The sequence below is a fragment of the Ahaetulla prasina genome, chromosome 10, assembly GCF_028640845.1.
Source record: "Ahaetulla prasina isolate Xishuangbanna chromosome 10, ASM2864084v1, whole genome shotgun sequence".
NCBI classification, from domain to species: domain Eukaryota; kingdom Metazoa; phylum Chordata; class Lepidosauria; order Squamata; family Colubridae; genus Ahaetulla; species Ahaetulla prasina.
The window spans coordinates 24,156,973-24,178,198 of record NC_080548.1 but is presented as its reverse complement, the minus strand read 5'-3'; the positions used below and the strand labels follow the sequence as shown (position 1 = coordinate 24,178,198).

General features: G+C 42.3%; 2 protein-coding genes across 2 annotated transcripts; both read left to right on the top strand.

The window, feature by feature from the left end:
- Window positions 1–2,160: 2,160 nt before the first annotated feature.
- Window positions 2,161–9,131, top strand: LOC131204492 (snake venom serine protease-like). The gene is made up of 5 exons (XM_058195862.1): window positions 2,161–2,251; window positions 3,693–3,843; window positions 5,401–5,660; window positions 7,809–7,942; window positions 8,961–9,131. The coding sequence occupies exons 1-5, from the start codon at window positions 2,197–2,199 to the stop codon at window positions 9,129–9,131; spliced, it is 771 nt and encodes a 256-aa protein (XP_058051845.1). The 5' UTR covers window positions 2,161–2,196.
- Window positions 9,132–12,434: 3,303 nt separating this feature from the next.
- On the top strand, window positions 12,435–20,193 carry LOC131204658 (serine protease harobin-like). The gene is made up of 6 exons (XM_058196142.1): window positions 12,435–12,486; window positions 13,345–13,410; window positions 15,070–15,220; window positions 17,668–17,927; window positions 19,264–19,403; window positions 19,743–20,193. The coding sequence occupies exons 1-6, from the start codon at window positions 12,435–12,437 to the stop codon at window positions 19,911–19,913; spliced, it is 840 nt and encodes a 279-aa protein (XP_058052125.1). The 3' UTR covers window positions 19,914–20,193.
- Window positions 20,194–21,226: the final 1,033 nt, after the last annotated feature.

The window sequence follows — 21,226 nt, the reverse complement described above, 5'->3', positions numbered from 1 at the left end:
ATCGATAGCAGTTGATTCTGTTACTGTATAAACTCTACTATGCGTTTGAAACGTGGTGACAAAACCATGCATTTTAAGGCAGTGGCCCCCAACTTTTTGGGCATCAGACACTGGTTCCATGGAGAGAGGTTTTTCTGCAGGGGACGTGGTTTTGTGTGCTGACTGCATCCCACAGATGGGGCTTTGCTTGTTTTCACAGCCCAGTTTCTGGTATACTGCAGCCCCTGTTTTAGATCTTGCGATATGGTAGAACCTAGAAATTTGAAGGTCTCTACTATTGATACTCTACTGTTGTCAGGGTCCCCTATTTTAAGGCCTTGTAAAACGCCACAAGGGTTAGGGGAAGTCTAACCTTAGGATAGTCAGGGCTATGGTTTTCCCAGTTGCAATGTATGGCTGTGAAAGTTGGACCATAAGAAAGGCTGAGCATTAAGAACTGAGGCCTTTGAACTTTGGTGCTGGAGAAGATTCCTGCGAATCCCTTGGACTGCAAGACGATCAAACCGGTCAGTCCTAGAGGAGATCAACCCTGACTGCTCTTTAGAAGGCCAGATCCTGAAGATGAAACTGAAATACTTTGGCCACCTAATGAGAAGGAAGGAATCACTGGAGAAGAGCCTAATGCTGGGAAAGATTGAGGGCAAAAGAAGAAGGAGATGGCAGAGAACAAGATGGCTGGATGGAGTCACTGAAGCAGTCGGCGTGAGCTTAAATGGACTCCAGAGGATGGTAGAGGACAGGAAGGCCTGGAGGAACGTTGTCCATGGGGTCGCAATGGGTTGGACACGACTTCGTAACTAACAACAACCACCTTAGGATGAGCGGGGTTACCATGAAAGATATGTCTCTCTTTCTGTATTCTGCCAAGTGGGGTTGCCTAATTCCAAGCCTTTCCTGATCAGACAGACATTAATAGGGAGAGGCTGTGTCCTTCAACAACCCAGTCTGATACCATGTATGATATACAACCATATCTGGGTATCCTCCCCCAGTTGTATAGAATTCAAGTTCCATAATTCTGCACAATTACCATCCTGGCTGCAAAATTCTAGGAGTTGAAGTCCAGGCATCTGGCAGGGATGAAATTTAAAGGTTAAAAGCTAATTTTAACTAAGTCAAATTCAAACAAATTGCAGCTGTAGAGAGTGTCCGTCCATCCAGTGTTGTGCATAGCCAGCTTTCCTGATCTCCATTTTTCCAAAACTGGATCCTAGGATGGAAAATGTGGAGAGTTTTCAAACCAGTCTCATAACACTCAAAATTGTTGGACTTAAATTAGTATCAATTGCCACCACTATTCATAATACAGGAATGGTCAATTTTCCGCACCACACAGACAAACTGATCAACTGACTGTGAATTTCCTTTGTATGGTCTAACTTCCCTGGCTTTCTGAGGCTTAAAATATTTCCAGTTAGAAAAAAAAATGTTTTCCTTCTGTTCTAAAACTGAAATGAATTCTGTACCTCACATAGACAGCATTGATCACATGTTGTGGGTTTTGCTTGTTTGTATTGAGATATGCATTCAGTCTTTTTACCAGTGTTCTTTTGTGCCGCAGGCTGCATGATGCAGAGCAGGGGTGTCAAACTTGTTTTCATTGAGGGCCACATCAGGGTTGTGTTTGATGTTGGGGGGCCAGAGTGGGCGTGGCCAGCTCGATGTCACTCATGTCGGGGGCAGCTGTGGTGGTCCAAGCGCTCTGCCAGCAAAAATGGGCTCCCGAGCTCCGTTTTTGGCTGCAGAGAATTCCAGCAACCCCCTGCCAGTAAAAACGGAGTTGGGAGTACTGCCCGCGGTCTTCGCGAGCTCCGTTTTTGGCTGCAACGGCCTCCTGCAACACTCTGCCAGAGAAAACGGAGCTCAGGAGGCCTGCATGTAGTCCTCGCGAACTCCGTTTTCACTGGCAGAGGCATGGCGGGCCGAGCATTTGCTGTTTCCAGGGCAGCCCCGCGGGCAAGATCTAAGCACCCCATGGGCCAGATCCAGCCCCAAGGCCTTGAGTTTGACACCACTGACATAGAGCCAAGTTACATAAGGGTGAGAACCTGGAATTTTTTTCACATCTGTGCTTCGGCCTCGGAATGGAAGAGAACAATGCGATTAAACAAATAGTTTGAACTGTGCATTGTTGCCAAAAATTTTTTTCCTTTTTCTAAAGTCCCTGCAAACAGTTTGCCACGCCGAGTTGGAACTATGGCACTGATCAGAGTGCTAGCAAACCTTGTGATACTACTATGCCTTTCTTACGGTAAGAGCCTGGACAATGGAGCTTTAAGTGTCTTTTTTTTGTTTGTAAACCTCCAGTTATATGAGTAAACCTGCATGAAATTATTAACTCTAGATGTACAAGCAGGTTACAGGTAGAGAGTGGGGGGAAGAAGGCCCGGTTGGTGCGAATGGAGAAGACCATTGCTGTATGTGTAATAATAATATGAATTGATACATTTGATTCATATCAGCAAAACTAGCCAATTAAAAATATATAATCCCAAATTTAGTCAGCTTCCTTTTGTGTTTCCATTTATGTGGCAACTGACTTCAATAGAGGAAGATAACTTATTATAAAATACTTTGAGAAAAAAGTCGGGGAGAGATTTTTAGTCTTAGGATAGTCTTTTAAATATGGTGTATGAAATAGCCATTGATTTTTGTCCAAACTGGTAAAACAAATCTGTTGCATTTAACCTAACTCCCATTTTGTTAGATTTGCTGCATTATACAGCTTGTACCATATGGGTCATTGCTTCTGAAACAAATATCAAAACTTGCATGTAGGGATTTTACTGCCATCTGTGTTGGCTCAAACAGTTTTTAGTGAACTAAATCCAAATGTTATCTGCTTCCTTTCCAAATTCATAGATTAAATTCCATTTTTCATCAAACTCTTCCCCACTTTCTCGGCTACTATCCCCTATTCTGCCATCCCATGAGACCACCTAATTTTTTTTTTTTTTTTGCTTAGCAATCCAATATAGCAAGGTCAGACTCTGGACCAAATGTTTCTAAGCATTTTAGAAACATTTTAGATTTATAGAAACTAATATGAACTATTTTTCTTACTTCAACTGATTAGCATAATCTGACTGGTAGGGATACCATTAAGTTCTTGAGCATCGAAGAAGCAGAGCAAAATATTCCATAACTTTTGATGAAACTAGCTGACCCTGATTTCAGTTATCAGACTGGTAGAATCATGCTATTTAGTCTGTTTCCAACATAATTTTTATTATGAGAACAGTAATTTTTAGAATCAAGGCTTGAAAGTCAAACATCCCTTTTTGTTTGTACTTAATTTCTCCTGCTGGCTGAGGAACTCTGGGAGTTGAAGTCCACAAGTCTTAAAAGAGCCAAGTTTGCAGACCCCTTCTATAGGGTCTCCTGCTTGAGCCCAAAATAATAAGACCTCCCCAAAAATAAGGCCAAGTGCTTATTTCGGGGTTCAAAAAATATAAGACAGGGTCTTATTTTCGGGGAAACACGGTGTATATATTTATGCATAGTCATGTGTATAATTTGCAAATAATCCGTACTGTAATAAATAAACTGATTTTATTCAGCTGGGTTGATGCTGTGTGTCTCACAGTCTTCTGTGCCCCTCCAAAATTAGTATACTGATAGAAACACTACTAATAGAAGCAATTCTGTTCAACTCCACAGCCAAGTAATGAACTTTCTTGGTTTCTTTGCAGCAACAACCCCTCTTGATCGGATCATTGGAGGTTCTGAATGTAATGAAAGTGAACATCGTTCCCTTGTACTCTTGTATAACTCAGCAGGGTTGTTCTGCTCTGGGACCTTGCTCAACCAGGAATGGGTGCTCACCGCTGCACACTGCAACAGGTGAGAGCATTACAGAACGTGGAAGGGCTGAGGGAGATCTTGCTTAGATATCCAGATTTTTTTATAAAGTTTCTGCTAATTTTAGTGACTTCTCTGTGCATTTTGAATGAGTGTTCTGCTGCTCCTGCTCCTCACAATTATATCTTGAGCAATGCTGTTTATATTTATGGTAGAATTTCCTTTTTCTACACCACAGGATTTATATCGTTCCTTTTTTTTTCTGGGATACAATAACAACAAGCACAACAATATCTGAATCATTACCTGAACACCATCAGCATTGACAAAATCATCACAGTCAATTGCAAAAGGCAGCTTTACTTGCAACAGCTTACATCCTGTGACAGTCCCTTTAATACCATGGAACTGCAACATCTAACCTATACCCGGTCCTTGTGAAGGACTCAATAGGTGGATAAAAATGGCAAATCCAGTCTAAATATCTGACTGACTGTGCAATCTACCAGAATATATTAACCATATGCTGCCTGGCTCTGGGTATTTGCAATAAGAAAATAAATTTCAAAAAAAATAATCAATAAAGCATAAAAGATAAAAACATGATGAAGTGAGGGGCTTTTCTCTCCCTTTTCAAAGGCCTGGGTGAAGCACCACATCTTCCTAGCTCTTCAAAACAAGAGCAGAGTGGGCACCATCCAGATCTTGTGTTCGCCTTTATCTATCCCACAATCCTTTGAGATAGGTTGGGTTGAGAGAGGACGGGCGCAATACAAAATCATAACATTAGTACCATAATCGCATGGGTTCTATCTCAACCCTTTAACACATAAACCTATAGTTTATGAGCGCCACATTCACACAATGCACATCCAAGTCAGGAAAGAGATGGATTCATACTCTATGCTGAGCTTGCTTAGTGCTAAATAGCACTATGCTTCAAGATTTTGCATAAAACAACGGAAATAGTTGATTGATTGATTGATTGATTGATTTTATTTTGTCACACAGTATATATAAGCGTAAGCAGGAAATAACTATGCAATATATAAGCATATATATAAATATGGGTATGTAATAACTATATTAATTGGATATAACGAAAGGAAACAATAGGACAGGAACGGTAGGCACGCTTGTGCTCTTATGCACGCCCCTTACAGACCTCTTAGGAATGCGGTGAGGTCAATAGTAGACAGTTTTTGGTTGAAGCTTTTGGGATTTTGGGAAGAGACCACAGAGTCATGTAGTGTATTCCAAGCATTAACAACTCTGTTACTGAAGTCATATTTTCTGCAATCAAGATTTAACCATTTAAAAGATTTAACCACCTGACTAAATTTCTTGGACGAATCCAGATCTCTAGAACATCTAATTCAGTCTTGTCAGCATGGGCTGACTCTAATTCTTCCAGGTTTCAGGCAGGTTTCCCCCCACCCACCCACCCACCCCCAAAAAAATAAAATTGGAGAAGTTACGGCCCTTTCTTGTTTGGCACTAATGATCCTGTTTGAAGGCCAAAATAAGGTCAAGTACCATCCCAAGTCATCTAGAGATTACTTTAAGTGACTCCTTAACTTTTTGTTGTTTTTCTTGTAGAGAAAATATCCAGATAAAGCTTGGTGTGCATAACATACACGTACACTATGAGGATGAGCAGATAAGGGTCCCGAAGGAAAAATTGTGTTGTCTCAGTACCAATAACTGCACCATATTGAACCAGGACATCATGTTGATCAGGCTGAACAGTTCTGTGAACAATAGTACGCACATCGCACCTCTCAGCTTGCCCTCCCGCCCTCCCAGTGTGGGCTCAGTTTGCCGTATTATGGGCTGGGGCACAATCACGTCTCCTGAAGGTAGGGATCGCCGTCTAATACTCTCAGACAAAGCTGTTGATGTCACATCAAGCATCAAACACCACATGAGCTGTGGTGGCGCAGTGGTTAGAATGCAGTACTGCAGGCTAACTGCTCACATTGCCAGGAGTTCGATTCCTTCGATCTTGACTAGCTCAAGGTTGACTCAGCCTTCCATCTTTCTGAGGTTGGTAAAATGAGGACCCAGATTGTTGGGGGCAATGTGCTGACTTTATAAACCACTTAGAGAGGACTGTAAAGGCACTGGGAAGCGGTATATAAGTCTAAGAGCTATTGCTATCAACCAGGGTTAGGATCCCACTATGTCTGATGTCACCCATGAAAAGATTGGAATGTGGATGGGCAATGGAGTTCCCTAAGATTCCATTTCTTCATCAGTCCTGGCTCTGGGGGTTTGCAACAAGAAAATAACCCACTGACATGATGGGTTTCAAATTTTTTTCTACTGGTTCTGTGGGTGTGGCTTGGTGGGCATGGCTTGGTTGGTGTGGCATGGGAAGGATACTGTAAAATCCCCATTGCCACCCCACTCCAGGGGAAGGATACTGCAAAATCCCCATTTCCTCCCAATCAGCTGGGACTCAGAAGGCAGAGAATAGATGGGTGTGGGCCAGTCAGAATTTTTACTACTGGTTCTCCAAACTACTCCAAATTTCCGCTACCGGTTCTCCAGAACTGGTCAAAACCCACCTCTGCTGAAACCCACCTCTGCACATGGTCCTTGGAATAAAAGAAATAAATAAGGGACTAACATGCTCTATAGAAAAAACAAACCTATTTTCTAGGATCAGGTTTATTTACAGCAGTGCTGTTGGGAATCAGAAATCTTGCGTGGCTTGATTACTTTTGATAATGGGGTGTTTTGTGACTGGCCAATGTCCATTTGGTAAATGGAGGATTCTCCCAAGGAGGAAGTTTTCAGGGTACATTTACCAACTGCTCTCCGTGAATTTAAAGTAACAGCAAAAGTTTACTTCTTGCGATGTATATTTGATCTCTCTCACACGTATACAACATGCCCCTGTCCATCTTTAGACACATCCTTGTCAATTAGGCTTCCAGGCACCAGCTAGAGCAGAGGTGTCAAACTTGCGGTTCGTGGGCTGACGCGTCACGGGCTGGACGCGTCACAGTCTGGCCCCGCCCCCACTGGTTTAGCAAAGTGGGAAAAAGTCCCGATACTTCACGTCACTGATGCCGTGATGACGCGAGTTTGACACCCCTGAGCTAGAGGGACAGAAACTCCTCAAGTTGTGGATCCAAAGATGACTCAAGGAGTGGGCGAGCCTTAGGACCCCTTTTTATCCTCAAACGTTCTTGATTTATTAGCTGGGATAGGGTTTAATTCCATATTCTCAGGATCAGTTTTGTCTGGTTCCGATGATATTTTTTCCTTTGTTTCCATAGACTTATTTCCATCTTATCTACCCCTTCCCAAGGGATCCTTTAGACCAGGGGTCTCCAACCTTGGCCACTTTAAGACTTGTGGACTTCAACTCCCAGAGTTCTGAGAGTTGAAGTCCACAAAGTTCACAAAGTTCACAAAGTCCACAGAGTTCTGGGAGTTGAAGTCCACAAGTCTTAAAGTTGCCAAGGTTGGAGACCCCTGCTTTAGATAAGATTCCTGGCTTTTTATTCTTGAACACAATACAAGCTTATGGGCCTGCTTCATCTTCAGATATGTAAGTCTCAGTCTGAAAGTCGAGGAATTTTGAGAGTTGAAACCCACAACTCTTAAAGTTGCCATGTTTTGAGACTCCTGTTCTAGATCATCTCCAGAGGATGCGAGATCAGTTCTATGAGCCTTGAACTAGCAAAAGTCCTACCTTTCCCGCAAGGCAACCTTTGCGTAGAGTGCCAGAGGAATTTGAGAAGCCTTCAAATGCCCATCACCTGATTTAAAACCTATTAATATCTTGACAAAAACCATCCTTTGCAAACATTTAACTATATCTATTTTTTTCCAGGAGTCCCTTTGGACAGCTTTGAAAGACAATATTTTCTACCCCCAAGCAGTGCGATAAGCTCAATTGGTTGGAGACAATGGGAATATATAGCTCTAGGTATCTAGGAGGTAAATTGTGAAAGGTGGAGCTATGTAACTTTGCCTATTTTTAATTTTTTCAGTGTCTTATCCCGAAGTTCCTCATTGTGTTAACATTAACATACTGGATAATGAGGTGTGTCAAACAGCTTACCCATTTTTGTCAGGGAACATATTGTGTGCAGGTGAACTGGAAGGAGGCAAAGATTCATGTAAGGTAAGATGATCCCTTCTCAGATCATCTTCTCCTAAAGAAACGATGCCAGTTTCCAATGCTATAAGACCGTGATGGTGAATCTATGGCACCCATGCCAGAGGTGGCATGCAGAACCCACTCTGTGGGCACGCGTGCCATCGCCAGCTGCTCTTCTTTCCTGCTATCTGGCATGCCAGGTGATCTTCGCATTTGCCAAAGCGCTGGAAACGCGAAGACCAGCTGGCCGGTGTGCATGTGTGCGCCGGAAACCCAAAGACCAGGTGGCTGGTCTTCAGATTTTCGGCACTCGTACACACACTCCTGTTAAGAGATCCAACCTTGAAGCAGTGGTGGGTTTCAAATTTTTTTACTACCGTTCTGTGGGTATGGCTTGGTGGCCGTGGCAAGGGAAAGATACTGCAAAATCCCCATTTCCTCCCGATCAGCTGGGACTCGGGAGGCAGAGAATAGATGGGGGTGGGGCCAGTCAGAATTTTTACTACCGGTTCTGTGGGTGTGGCTTGGTGGGTGTGGCATGGCTTGGTGGGCACAGCAGGGGAAGGATACTGTAAAATCTCCATTCCCTCCCCAATCCAGGGGAAGGATACTGCAAAATCCCCATTTCCTCCCGATCAGCTATGACTTGGGAGGCAGAGAATAGATGGGGGCGGGGCCAGTCACAATTTTTACTATCGGTTCTCCGAACTACTCAAAATTTCCACTACCGGTTCTCCAGAACTGGTCAGAACCTACTGAAACCCACCTCTGCCTTGAAGGCATCTTGTAGAAACATACATACCAAATTACAGCTTTTTCTAACTCCAGTGCCTTCTAGGTGTCTGGATTTCAAGACTTCCCGATACCGTTGATGCTGGTGGGGGAAACTCTAGGGGTTAAATTGTATAAGGATCCTGGATTGGGGAACACCAAAGTGAAACATTTGGGGCTATATAGGACTGGATGATGGAAGGGAACTGTTGGCTCCACTTCCCATTCATAGATAGTAACGTGATGTTCCATGTTTGCTTTTTCTCAACAGGGTGATTCTGGGGGACCCCTCATCTGTAATGGACAGATCCAAGGCATTGTATCTTGGGGGGGCTTTCCTTGTGCCCAAGTTCTTGAGCCCGGCGTCTACACCAAGGTCTTCGATTATATTGACTGGATCCAGGGCATTATTGCAGGCAATGCAAGCGTGATTTGCCCCTAGTGAAAAACATGAAAAAGAGAAAAACATAATGTATTAGTACATCTCTTTTATATCCCCAACCGTATCCAACTACTTTGGAAAATATTCCCAGGCAGTAAGCGTTTTTTAGACTCAATGAGACTGCCTTTGGGGTAAGAAATACTCAAAATAGTGCTGGGGGATCATGTCCCAGTTAAATCTCAGTATAAAATAATCTCAGTAAAAGGGAGGCCTGTTTTAGGGTTAGGTGCGAAATTTTCTGACTCTCGAATGGACCGTTCCAAATATCTTAACCTCTGAACATCTTTCAATTTCTGTCCACTTCTGGGACAGTGGGGTCCTTGATGCGTGTTTTCTTGCAGACGTTTCATTACCCAGCTAAGTAACATCATCAGTGCTAGAATATTGTCTTCTGTTGGTACTTCTGTGACATTTATAATATGCTCATATGGAGTCATACAGTCACTCTGTGAACATATCCATATGTCCGAGTCCCATTGTTGCCTAAAAAGGATCCCAGAATAACCCCCACTTCCCAACCACGAAATAGAATCTTTTCAGAATGATGTTTTCATGTAAATTCTCAAGTATCAACAGTAATAAAATCTTATAAATCATCTCTCACTTGTTTTCTGATGCTTCGTTTTTGACACCCTTAGTAAAGGAATGGCCTGGCAAATGGCAGCGTTTGGCCATCTAGGCTTAAAAGCTGAAAAAAGGACTGACCTGGGTAGTATGTGGATAGGATACTACCAGAGAGGGAAACTGAAAAAAAAAAAAGTATGAAAAGTGGTGATGAAGCTCACAATTGCTTGGGTTCATGTAGGTCAGGAAGCCATCACCAAACCAACCTGTTTAATGCCCTGATGCAATGTGTACCGTAAAGCCAATTGAGCCTTGCTCCTACCATTTATGGATGCAATGGCAGAAGTCAGATTTTTACATAACCTCAAATGAGCTAGGTTTGCTTTTGAGTCAAGGTGGTGCAGTGGTTGGAGTACAACACTTCAGGTGAGCGCTAGCTGCAGTTCGGCAGTTCAAATCTCATTGGCTCAAGGTTGACTCAGCCTTCCATCCTTCCGAGGTGGGTAAAATGAGGACCCAGACTGTTGGGGGCAGGAGGCTCACTTTGTTGTGACCCAGGCCCAAGTAGTAGACGCAATCAGTTCAGAAACAAACAGACTTTATTACAACAGCAGAGAATTAACTCATTCGCAGCATAGTCCAAACTAAATCAAAGCAAATTCTTCATAACACAATTCTTTAGTCTTATCACCAACCTTGGTCTAATTAGGCAAACTGCCAAAGGCTTTTCTTGGCAGAAGTTCAAAAGCAGAAGATGCCGACAAGAAATAAACGTAGCAAGACAAGGAGCAATTCTATCAACATTGTTTTCCAGTAAAGAGCCCAAACGCCGTTGCTGGTCTTTTAAGCCTTATGGGAGGGGCCAATAATCTCTTGGCCCTACTTCCAAATCGTCCTCTTTGCTTTAGCTGCTCTTGCCTTCTGGCAGCTCTTCTCATGAGTGCATTAGGAACAGGCACCTCGTGTTCCTCTGCCTCACTACTGTCAGGCTCTGGGGGCTCCGGAGTCCACATATCACTCCCTGATGGCCCTGGCCTCACCTCTGCCTCTGACGCAGAGCCCTCACCCGGGCCTTCCCCAGCCTTCAGGACTAGCCCATTTTCTTCCTCAGCCTCATCGCTGTCCGACTCCGTTGCTAGCTCCGCAGGCTGCTGGCAGACCACAACATACTCTGTAAACCGCTTAGAGAGGGCTGTAAAAGCACTATGAAGCCCTATATAAGTCTAAGTGCTATTGCTATTCTATTATCGTGAACTGGGCTTCCATCTTAGGTAGCCCTCCCTAGGCTGTCCTTTAACAGGACCCATTCTTGGAGAAGTCTAGGTCTTCCCTAATAATAAAGGAACAATCATTTTTCCACACCACACAGACACATCAATCAACTGAGGGAGAGGGGTGCCTTGATAGGGTCTAACTGGCCTGGCTTTTTGAGGCTTAAAAACATTTCCAGTTAGAAAAAAAAATCTCTTTTCCTTCTAACCCAGTGGTAGTCAACCTGGTCCCTACCGCCCACTAGTGGGCATTCCAGCTTTCATGGTGGGCGGTAGGGGTTTTGTCTGATACCAAAGCACTTTCCTTTTTTTTTTTTTTTATTTATTTATTTTGTCACAACGGTATATATAAGCATAAGCATGAAAATAACTATATAATATATAAGCATATATATAAGCATAAGTATGTAATAACTATATTAATTGGATATAATGAAAGGAAAAAATAGGACAGGAACGGTAGGCACTTTTGTGCTCTTATGCACGCCCCTTACAGACCTCTTAGGAATGGGGTGAAGTCAATAGTAGACAGTTTTTGGTTAAAGCTTTGGGGATTTTGAGAAGAGACCACAAAGTCAGGTAGTGTATTCCAAATATTAATAACTCTGTTACAGAAGTCATATTTTCTGCAATCAAGATTGAAGCGGTTAACATTAAGTTTAAATCTATTGTTTGCTCTTGTATTGTTGTGATTGAAGCTGAAGTAGTCTTCAACAGGAAGGACATTGCAATAGATAACTTTTAATTGACTTTTTAAAAAAAATTCATAGCATTATTTAAAAACATTTTCATTAGGTTTTCATAAAATTCCCCGTGACAATTTAAATTTCTGAAAACATACTATTTGTATCATCCACGCATAAGTTATGTAAGTGAAACTAAATGGCGCTATAGTGCGACAGCAAACAAAAGAGCCTCGTCCCAGAATAGCTCGCACATCTCCCCACGCACCACTCAGGTGTAACAGACAAGCAGAGCTGGTAGCTGGCGGCCCCCCCAACCCAATCCACGATGCGCGAGAGGCATGCACAGATGACGATACACAGTGCATTACTGTGGAACCCATGGGCGGTTAGAAAATTTTACTATTAACAGAGATACAAAAGTGGGCGGTAGGTATAAAAAGGTTGACTACCCCTGTTCTAACCTAAAGCTGAAGTGAATTCTGCACCAACATCTCACATAGATAGCATTGATCACATCTTAGGGTTTTTTGCTTTCCGGAAGGGTCTGTTTTTATTGAGATACATATCCAGTCTTGTTAATTGGTGTTCTTTTTTGCCTTGGGCTGCGTGATATAGAGCCAGGTTACATAAGGGTGAGAACTTTGATATTTTTTTTTTTTCCACATATGTACCTCGGCCTCAAAGTGGAAGAGAAGAACGTGCTTAATTAAATATTTTGAACTGTGCATTCTGGCCAAATTTCTAAAGTCCAAGCAAACAGTTCACCACACAGAGTGGAAACTATGGCACTGATCAGAGTGCTAGCAAGCCTTCTGACCCTACGGCTTTCTTACGGTAAGAGACTGGACAATAGAGCAAAAGGTAGATGCAGCTTTAGGTATCTTTTTATTCTTCTGCCACTAAATTGATTCTTACAGCTTGTAGCAATTAAATACCCAGCAGAAGAGTTGAATCTTTGTTGTTTTTCTAAATGCTAAGACAGCGAGGAGCTTAAGTGCAATTCCTAAAGTTTATCTCGTGATAATTTGATTGTAACCAGCAAGTTGGTATTGGATTTTAGGAACGACAAAGCAGGGGTGAAATGTAAAATTTGTTACTGCCGGTTCTGTGGGCGTGGTTTGGTGGGAGAGGTGGTAATGTGACTGGGTAGGTGTGGCCAATTTTTTCTTTTAACTTTAAAAAGCATTTTTTCTACAACCTCTTTGGCCAAAGAGGTTGTAAAAAAAAATGCTTTTAAAAGATTCTGGCGATCAGATAACTCAGCTGGGATCGTCAGAACCCTTTAAAAGCATTTGTTTCTACAACCTCTTCAGCCGAAGAGGTTGTAGAAAAAATGCTTTTAAAAGTTAAAAAAAAAAGTTGGCCACGCCCACCCAGTCATATTACCCCCCCCACACACACACACACCAAGCCACGCCCACAGAACCAGTAGTAAGAAATTTTACATTTCACCACTGATTCAAAGTACAATAAGCTCATTGATATTGCTGTTTATTAAGGTGCTGTAAAGAGCTTCCATAGTTCCAGCAGCAAGACACTGCTTCAAATAACTACATGATCCCAGAATGAGAATTCTGGGGTTATAAAAGCGTCTATTTCACTTCCAGTTGCCAAGGTTGAGAGACACGGATCTAAATGGGTTTGGTTTTGGGTTTTTTTTAATATGTCACCTTTGTTCTTCATTTGATGTAGAGTCTGCCTATGACGAAATCCGAAGAAGCAGCTGGGGCAGCAGTACAGTAAACATCACTCCCAAAGGTATAGCTCCTAATTTCACTCATACACCTTGAATTATATCGTCCTGTGATTTATTTAGGTTTGGTTTAGTGTAGGGTAAAGAGCAGCGTTCCGTGCGCCTTTGGCGTTGAGTCATGCCGGCCACATGACCATGGAGACGTCTTTGGACAGCGCTGGCTCTTCAGCTTTGAAACGGAGATGAGCACCACCCGCTAGAGTCGGCAACGACTAGCACCTATGTACGAGGGGAACCTTTACCTTTACCTTTAAAGAGCAGTGGTTAGAATGCAGTACTGCAGGATACAAATTACCTGCAATTTGGCAGTTCGAATCTCACCAGGCTCAAGGTTGATTCAGCCTTCCATCCTTCCAAGGTGGGTAAAATGAGGACCCAGATTGTTGGGGGCAAGAGGCTCACTCTGTAAATCACTTAGAGAAGTCTATAAAGCACTATATAAGTCTAACTGTTATTGTTATACACACCCACACCCACACCCACACCCACACATACATAAACATATTAATCACTTAAAGATTCACAGGTAGTTTACCTATATAGATATAGGCATGTACTGTATATGATTTGCAAATAATCCATGTATTCAGCTTGTTTGATGCTATGTGTCCCACAATCTTTTGCGTTCCTCCGAAATTAGTTTACTGCAGTGGTGGGTTTCAAATTTTTTTACTACCGGTTCTGTAGGTGTGGCTTGGTGGGCGTGGCTGGGGAAGGGTACTGTAAAATCTCCATTCCCACCCCACTCCAGGGGAAGGATACTGTAAAATCTCCATTCCCACCCACTCCAGGGGAAAGATACTGTAAAAATCCCCATTTCCTCCCAATCAGCTGGGACTTCTTTTTTTTTTTTTAATTTACATTTATATCCCGTCCTTCTCCAAAGACTCAGGGCGGCTTACAATGTATAAGGCAATAGTCTCATTCTATTTGTATATTTACAAAGTCAACTTATTGCCCCCCCAACAATCTGTGTCCTCATTTTACCTACCTTATAAAGGATGGAAGGCTGAGTCAACCTCGGGCCGGGCTTGAACCTGCAGTAATTGCAGGCTACTATGTTCTAATAACAGGCTTCTTACCAGCCTGAGCTATTACGGCTATTACGACTTGGGAGGCAGAGACTAGCTGGGGGCGGGGCCAGTCAGAATTTTTACTACCGATTCTCCGAACTACTCAAAATTTCCGCTACCGGTTCTCCAGAACTGGTCAGAACCTACTGAATACCCCACCTCTGGGATACTGGTGTACTGATAGAAAGTGGTTTTTTTTTGTCAGGGCAACCTGGTCTACCCAATTATGGGACGGAGCATATGGCTTCTGTTTTTGCCTTTCAGCCGCAATCCAGGAGCCTTCACAGGCAGTCGCTTTCACGACAAGCTATTATTGTGCTGAATTTATGTGTACTGATAGAAACACCACCAATGAAAGTGATTCTGTTTTACTCCACACCCAAGTAATGAACTTTCTTGATTTCTTCACAGTACTATCCTTTATTGATGAAATCGTTGGAGGTACTCAGTGTTATGGAAGTGAACATTGTGCTGAATGTTATGGAAGTGAACATTGCGCTGAATTTATGTGTACTGATAGAAACACCACCAATGAAAGTGATTCTGTTTTACTCCACACCCAAGTAATGAACTTTCTTGATTTCTTCACAGTACTACCCTTTATTGATGAAATCGTTGGAGGTACTCAATGTTATGGAAGTGAACATCCTTTCCTTGTATACTTGTATAACTCTAAAGGGTTTTTCTGCTCTGGGACCTTGCTCAACCACGAGTGGGTGCTCACCGCTGCCCACTGCAACAGGTGAGAGCATCACAGAACCTGGAAGGGCTGAGGGAGATCATGCTTAGATATCCAGATTTTTTAATAATGTTCCTGCTAGTTTGTAGTGACTTCTCTGTGCATTTTGAATGAGTGTTCTGCTGCTACTGCTCCTCACAATTATATCTTGAGCAATGCTGTTTATATTTATGGTAGAATTTCCTTCTTCTTCTTCATAGTATTTATATCTTTCCTTTTTTTTCCTGGGATATAATCACAAGAAGCACAACAATATCTGGAACATTACCTGAACACCATCAGCATTGACAAAATCACCACAGTCAATTGCAAAAGGCAGCTTTACTTGCAACAGCTTACATCCTGTGACAGTCCCTTTAATACCATGGAACTGCAACATCTAACCTATACCCGGTCCTTGGGAAGGACTCGATAGCTGGATAAAAATGGCAAATCCAGTCTAAATATCTGACTGACTGTGCAACCTACCAGAATATATTAACCATATGCTGCCTGGCTCTGGGGGTTTGCAATAAGAAAATAAATTTTAAAAAAAATAATCAATAAAGCATAAAAGATAAAAACATGATGAAGTGAGGGGCTTTTCTCTCCCTTTTCAAAGGCCTGGGTGAAGCACCACATCTTCCTAGCTCTTCAAAACAAGAGCAAAGTGGGCACCATCCAGATCTTGTGTTCGCCTTTATCTATCCCACAATCCTTTGAGATAGGTTGGGTTGAGAGAGGACGGGCGCAATACAAAATCATAACCTTAGTACCATAATCACATGGGTTCTATCTCAACCCTTTAACACAGTCATCTATAGTTTATGAATGCCACATTCACACAATGCACATCCAAGTCAGGAAAGTGGTGGGATTCAGCCAGTTCGCACGCCTTCGGGAGAACCGATTGTTAACTTTCTGAGCAGTTTGGCAAACTGGTTGTTAGAAGAAATCATTAGGGCAGAGAACCGGTTGTTAAATTACTTGAATCCCACCACTGATTCATACTCTATGCTGAGCTTGCTTAGTGCTAAATAGCATTATGCTTCAAGATTTTGCACACACAACGGAAATAATTGATTTAATCACCTGACTAAATTTCTTGGGTGAATCCAGACCTCTAGAACATCTAATTCAGTCTTGTCAGCATGACTGTAACTTTTCCAGGTTTCAGGCAGGTTTCCCACCCACCCCATCCCCAAAATTGGAGAAATTTATTTATTTATTTATTTTGTCACAACAATATATATAAGTATCATACAGAAAGGATTATATAGTGTATAAACATATATATGAGTAAATATTAGGAGGAATAAGCATATATATATATATATATATATATGAAGGAGAAAAGAAGAACAATAGGTCAGGAACGGTAGGCACATTTGTGCGCTTATGCACGCCCCTTATGGTACTCTTAGGAATGGGGTGAGGTCAATAGTAGAAAGTTTTTGGTTAAAGCTTTTGGGATTATGGGAAGAGACCACAGAGACAGGTAAAGTATTCCAAGCACTGATGATTCTGTTACAGAAGTCATATTTTCTGCAATCTAGATTAAAGCGGTTAACATTAAATTTAAATCTGTTGGTTGCTCTTGTATTATTGCAATTAAAGCTGAAGTAGTCTTTAACAGAAAGGACATTACAATAGATGATTCTATGAGTTAAATTTAGGTCTTGTCGAAGGCGACGGAGTTCCAAGTTTTCTAAGCCTAGGATTTCAAGTCTGGTGGGATAAGGTATTTTGTTGTTTTCAGAGGAATGAAGAACTCTTCTTGTAAAATATTTCTGGACATGCTCAATTGTATTGATGTCAGAAATGTGGTGAGGGTTCCAGACAGGCGAGCTGTATTCTAGAATTGGTCTAGCAAATGTTTTATATGCTCTGGTTAGTAGTGTAGTGTTTTTGGAAAAGAAGCTATGCAAGATTAGGTTTACAACTCTTAGAGCCTTTTTTTTGCTATGTAGTTGCAGTGGGCTTTGGCACTTAGATCATTTGATATGAAAACTCTAAGGTCTTTAACAGGGTGAGGGTCATCTGCAAGGTAATGTCCATCAAGTATGTACTTAGTGTTTGGGTTTTTTATTCCAATATGTAAGACTGAGCATTTGCTGGTTGAGATTTGGAGTTGCCAAGTTTTAGACCAAGCGATTAGATGATCAAGGTCTTTTTGAATGGTAGATGTATTGTCTGTGGTGTTAAATAGTTTGACATCGTCAGCAAAGAGAACAAAATTACTTGAGATATGGTCACAAAGATCATTTATGTATAGTATGAAGAGTGTTGGTCCAAGAACGCTGCTTTGAGGAATGCCACTCTTGACAGGAACAGGATTTGATTAAGTTATGGCCCTTTCTTGTTTGGCACTAATGATCCTGTTTGAAGGCCAAAATGAGGTCAAGTACCATCCCAAGTCATCTAGGGATTACTTTAAGTGACTCCTTAACTTTTTGTTGTTTTTCTTGTAGAGAAAATATCCAGATAAAGCTTGGTGTGCATAACATTCACGTACACTATGAGGATGAGCAGATAAGAGTCCCGAAGGAAAAATTGTGTTGTCTCAGTACCAATAATTGTACCATATTGAACCAGGACATCATGTTAATCAGGCTGAACAGTTCTGTGAACAATAGTACGCACATCGCACCTCTCAGCTTGCCCTCCAACCCTCCCAGTGTGGGTTCATTTTGCCATGTTATGGGCTGGGGCACAATCACGTCTCCTGAAGGTAGGCGTCTCCATCTATACTCTCAAAGCTACTGATGTAACATCAACCAGGGTTAGGGTCCCACTATATCTGATGTCACCCAAGAAGAGATTGGAATATGGATGGGCAATGGGGTTCCCTAGGATTCCATTTCTTCATCAGTTCCACAGCCACAAGGTCCTTGGAATAAAAGAAATAAATAAGGAATTGGCAAGCTCTACAGCAGGGGTCTCCAACCTTGGCAACTTTAAGTCTGGAGGACTTCAACTCCCCACTTTGCTGGCTGGGGTATTCTGGTAGTTGGAGTCCTCCAGGCTTAAAGTTGCCAAGGTTGGAGACCCCAGCTCTATAGCAAAGGAAAAAAAAACCCCAAAAAAACCCCTAGTTTCTAGGATCAGGTTTATTTATAGCAGAGCTGTTGGGAATCAGAAAGGTCCCAGTTACATTGGAGTCTCACTTTTAATAATGTGACTGGCCATTTCCATTTGGTAAATGAAGGAGTCGCCCTGTTTTCAGGGTGTGTTTACCATCAGCTCTCAAAATACCAAACATGGTATTTTGTTGGAAGAAATATCCATCTGGTTCCGTTCCAAGCTGGGAGAAAGGCACTGGAGACAAAATGGAGGCTGGAGGCTGATTGGAAAGATTGATGAAGCAGAACCACCAAGCTACGACCCTTGAACTAGCAAAAGTCTTACTTTTCCCACAAGGCAACCATAAGAGTGCCGGAGGAATTTGAGAAGCCTCAAATGCCCATCATTTGATTTAAAACCTATTAATATCTTGACAAAAACCATCCTTTGCAAACATTTAACTAAATCTATTTTTTTCCAAAGGGACACGGTGGCTGAGGGGCTAGGACGTTGAGCTTGTCGATCGAAAGGTCAGCAGCTCAGCGGTTCGAATCCCTAGTGCTGCCATGTAATGGGGTGAGCTCTTGTTACTTGTCCCAGCTTCTGCCAACCTAGCAGTTTTGAAAGCACGTAAAAATGCAAGAAGAAAAATAGGGACCACCTTTGGTAGGAAGGTAACAGCGTTCCGTGCGCCTTTGGTGTTGAGTCATGCCGGCCACATGACCACAGAGACGTCTTCGGACAGCACTGGCTCTTCGGCTTTGAAACGGAGATGAGCCCCGGCCCCTAGAGTTGGCAATGACTAGCACGTATGTGCGAGGGAAACCTTTACCTTTATTTTTTCAAGGAGTCCCTTTGGACAGCTTTGAAAGACAATAATTTCTATACCCAGGCAGTGAGATAAGCTCTATTGGTTGGAGACAATGGGAATATATAGCTCTAGGTATCTAGGAGGTAAATTGTGAAAGGTGGAACTATGTAACTTTGCCTATTTTTTTTTTTAGCGACTTATCCTGACGTTCCTCATTGTGTTAATATTAACATACTCGATAATGAGGTGTGTCAAGCAGCTTACCCATTTTTATCAGGGAACAGCAACACATTGTGTGCAGGTAAACTGGAAGGAGGCAAAGATTCATGTAAGGTAAGATGATCCCTTCTCAGATAGAGTCCTAAAGAAACGATGCCAGTTTCCAGCGCTATGAGATCCAGCCTTGAAGGCATCTTGTAGAAGCATACATACCACGTTACAGCTTTTTCTAACTCCAGTGCCTTCTTAGTGTCTGGATTTCAAGACTTCCCGATACCGTTAATGCTGGTGGGGGAAACTCTAGGGGTTAAATTGTATAAGGATCCTGGATTGGGGAACACCAAAGTGAAACATTTGGGGCTATATAGGACTGGACGATGGAAGGGAACCGTTTGCTCCACTTCCCATTCATAGATAGTAACGTGATGTTCCATGTTTGGTTTTTCTCAACAGGGTGATTCTGGGGGACCCCTCATCTGTAATGGACAGATCCAAGGCATTGTATCTTGGGGGGGCTTTCCTTGTGCCCAAGTTCTTGAGCCTGGCGTCTACACCAAGGTCTCCGATTATATTGACTGGATCCAGGGCATTATTGCAGGCAATGCAAGCGTGATTTGCCCCTAGTGAAAACTTTTGAAAAACATAAAAAGGAGAAAATGTAATGTATTAGTACATCTCTTCTATATCCAGCTGCTTTGGAAAATATTCCCAAGCAGTAAGCGTTTTCTAGACTCAGTGAGACTGCCTTTGGAGTAAGAAATACTCAAAATAGTGCTGCAGGGATCATGTCCTTGTTAAATCTCTTCTGTTGGTACTTCTGTGACATTTATAATATGCTGATATAGAGTCATGAATATATCCATATACACTCAAGTCCCATTGTTGCCTAAAAAGGATCCCAGAATAACCCCCACTTCCCAACCATGAAATAGAATCTTTTCAGAATGATGTCTTCATGTAAATTCTCAAGTATCAACAGTAATAAAATCTTATAAATCTTGTTTTCTGATGCTTCGTTTTTGACACTCTTAGTAAAGGAATGGCCTGGCAAATGGCAGCGTTTGGCCAACTAGGCTTAAAAGCTGAAAAAGGCCTGACCTGGGTAGTGTGTGGATAGGATACTACCAGGGTGGGAAACTGGAAAAAAAATTATGAAAAATGGTGAAGCTCACAATTGCTTGGGTTCATGTAGGTCAGGAAGCCATCACCAAACCAACCTGTTTAATGGCCTGATGCAATGTGTACCGTAAAGCCAATTGAGCCTTGCTCCTACCATTTATGGGTGCAATGGCAGAAGTCAGATTTTTACACAACCTCAAATGAGCTAGGTTTGGTTTTGCTGTGATCAAGAATTGGGCTTCCATCATAGGTAGCCCTCCCTAGGCAGTCCTTTAACAGGACTCATTGTCAGAGAAGTCTAACTCTGCCCTTCCTTTCATCTACAATACACAGACGCACAACAGTTCTTAACGTGCTGAATTCAGTAGAACATGACATAGCGATAGTCATCTTGAATATGTTTTTGACTCAATGATGGCTATTAATCCTGAACGCTTCCAACCTGGGGGTGATGCAGTCCAAGTACCAGGTGGAGGGGATGCCTTTCATTTCTTGCTTGGGAGTACCCCAGCAGTATCTAGTGGGCTTTGTGAGAAGCAGAATCTCGGATCAAGGTAGGTTCTGGCCAACCTTGCACAACTATTTGTACTTTCTTATCTAAAACAGGGGTGAGGACACATCAAGTACGTGACTGGGAATAATTTTATGGTTTTTTTTTTTAATTTTAACATTTCATGCAAATAAAATTAAGTCAAACTGAGTGTCTGGCCTAGCTCCAGGAAAGCTGCATCCCAGGCCATACAAAAACCAAGCAAATCTGGTGAGCCAGAAAAAGCCAATGATGCTTATGGCCTAGAACTTCAAGCATAGGTTGTATT

What these genes read in the sequence shown, in the direction of transcription:
- LOC131204492 (XM_058195862.1), top strand. Translation starts at nt 2,197, where the DNA reads ATGGCACTGATCAGAGTGCTAGCAAACCTTGTGATACTACTATGCCTT. An exon ending in CACAATCACGTCTCCTGAAG is followed by an intron (nt 5,661 to 7,808) that starts GTAGGGATCGCC and finishes TAATTTTTTCAG; the next exon opens with TGTCTTATCCCGAAGTTCCT. An exon ending in GAGGCAAAGATTCATGTAAG is followed by an intron (nt 7,943 to 8,960) that starts GTAAGATGATCC and finishes TTTTCTCAACAG; the next exon opens with GGTGATTCTGGGGGACCCCT.
- LOC131204658 (XM_058196142.1), top strand. Translation starts at nt 12,435, where the DNA reads ATGGCACTGATCAGAGTGCTAGCAAGCCTTCTGACCCTACGGCTTTCT. An exon ending in GACCCTACGGCTTTCTTACG is followed by an intron (nt 12,487 to 13,344) that starts GTAAGAGACTGG and finishes CATTTGATGTAG; the next exon opens with AGTCTGCCTATGACGAAATC. An exon ending in ACCGCTGCCCACTGCAACAG is followed by an intron (nt 15,221 to 17,667) that starts GTGAGAGCATCA and finishes TTTTTCTTGTAG; the next exon opens with AGAAAATATCCAGATAAAGC.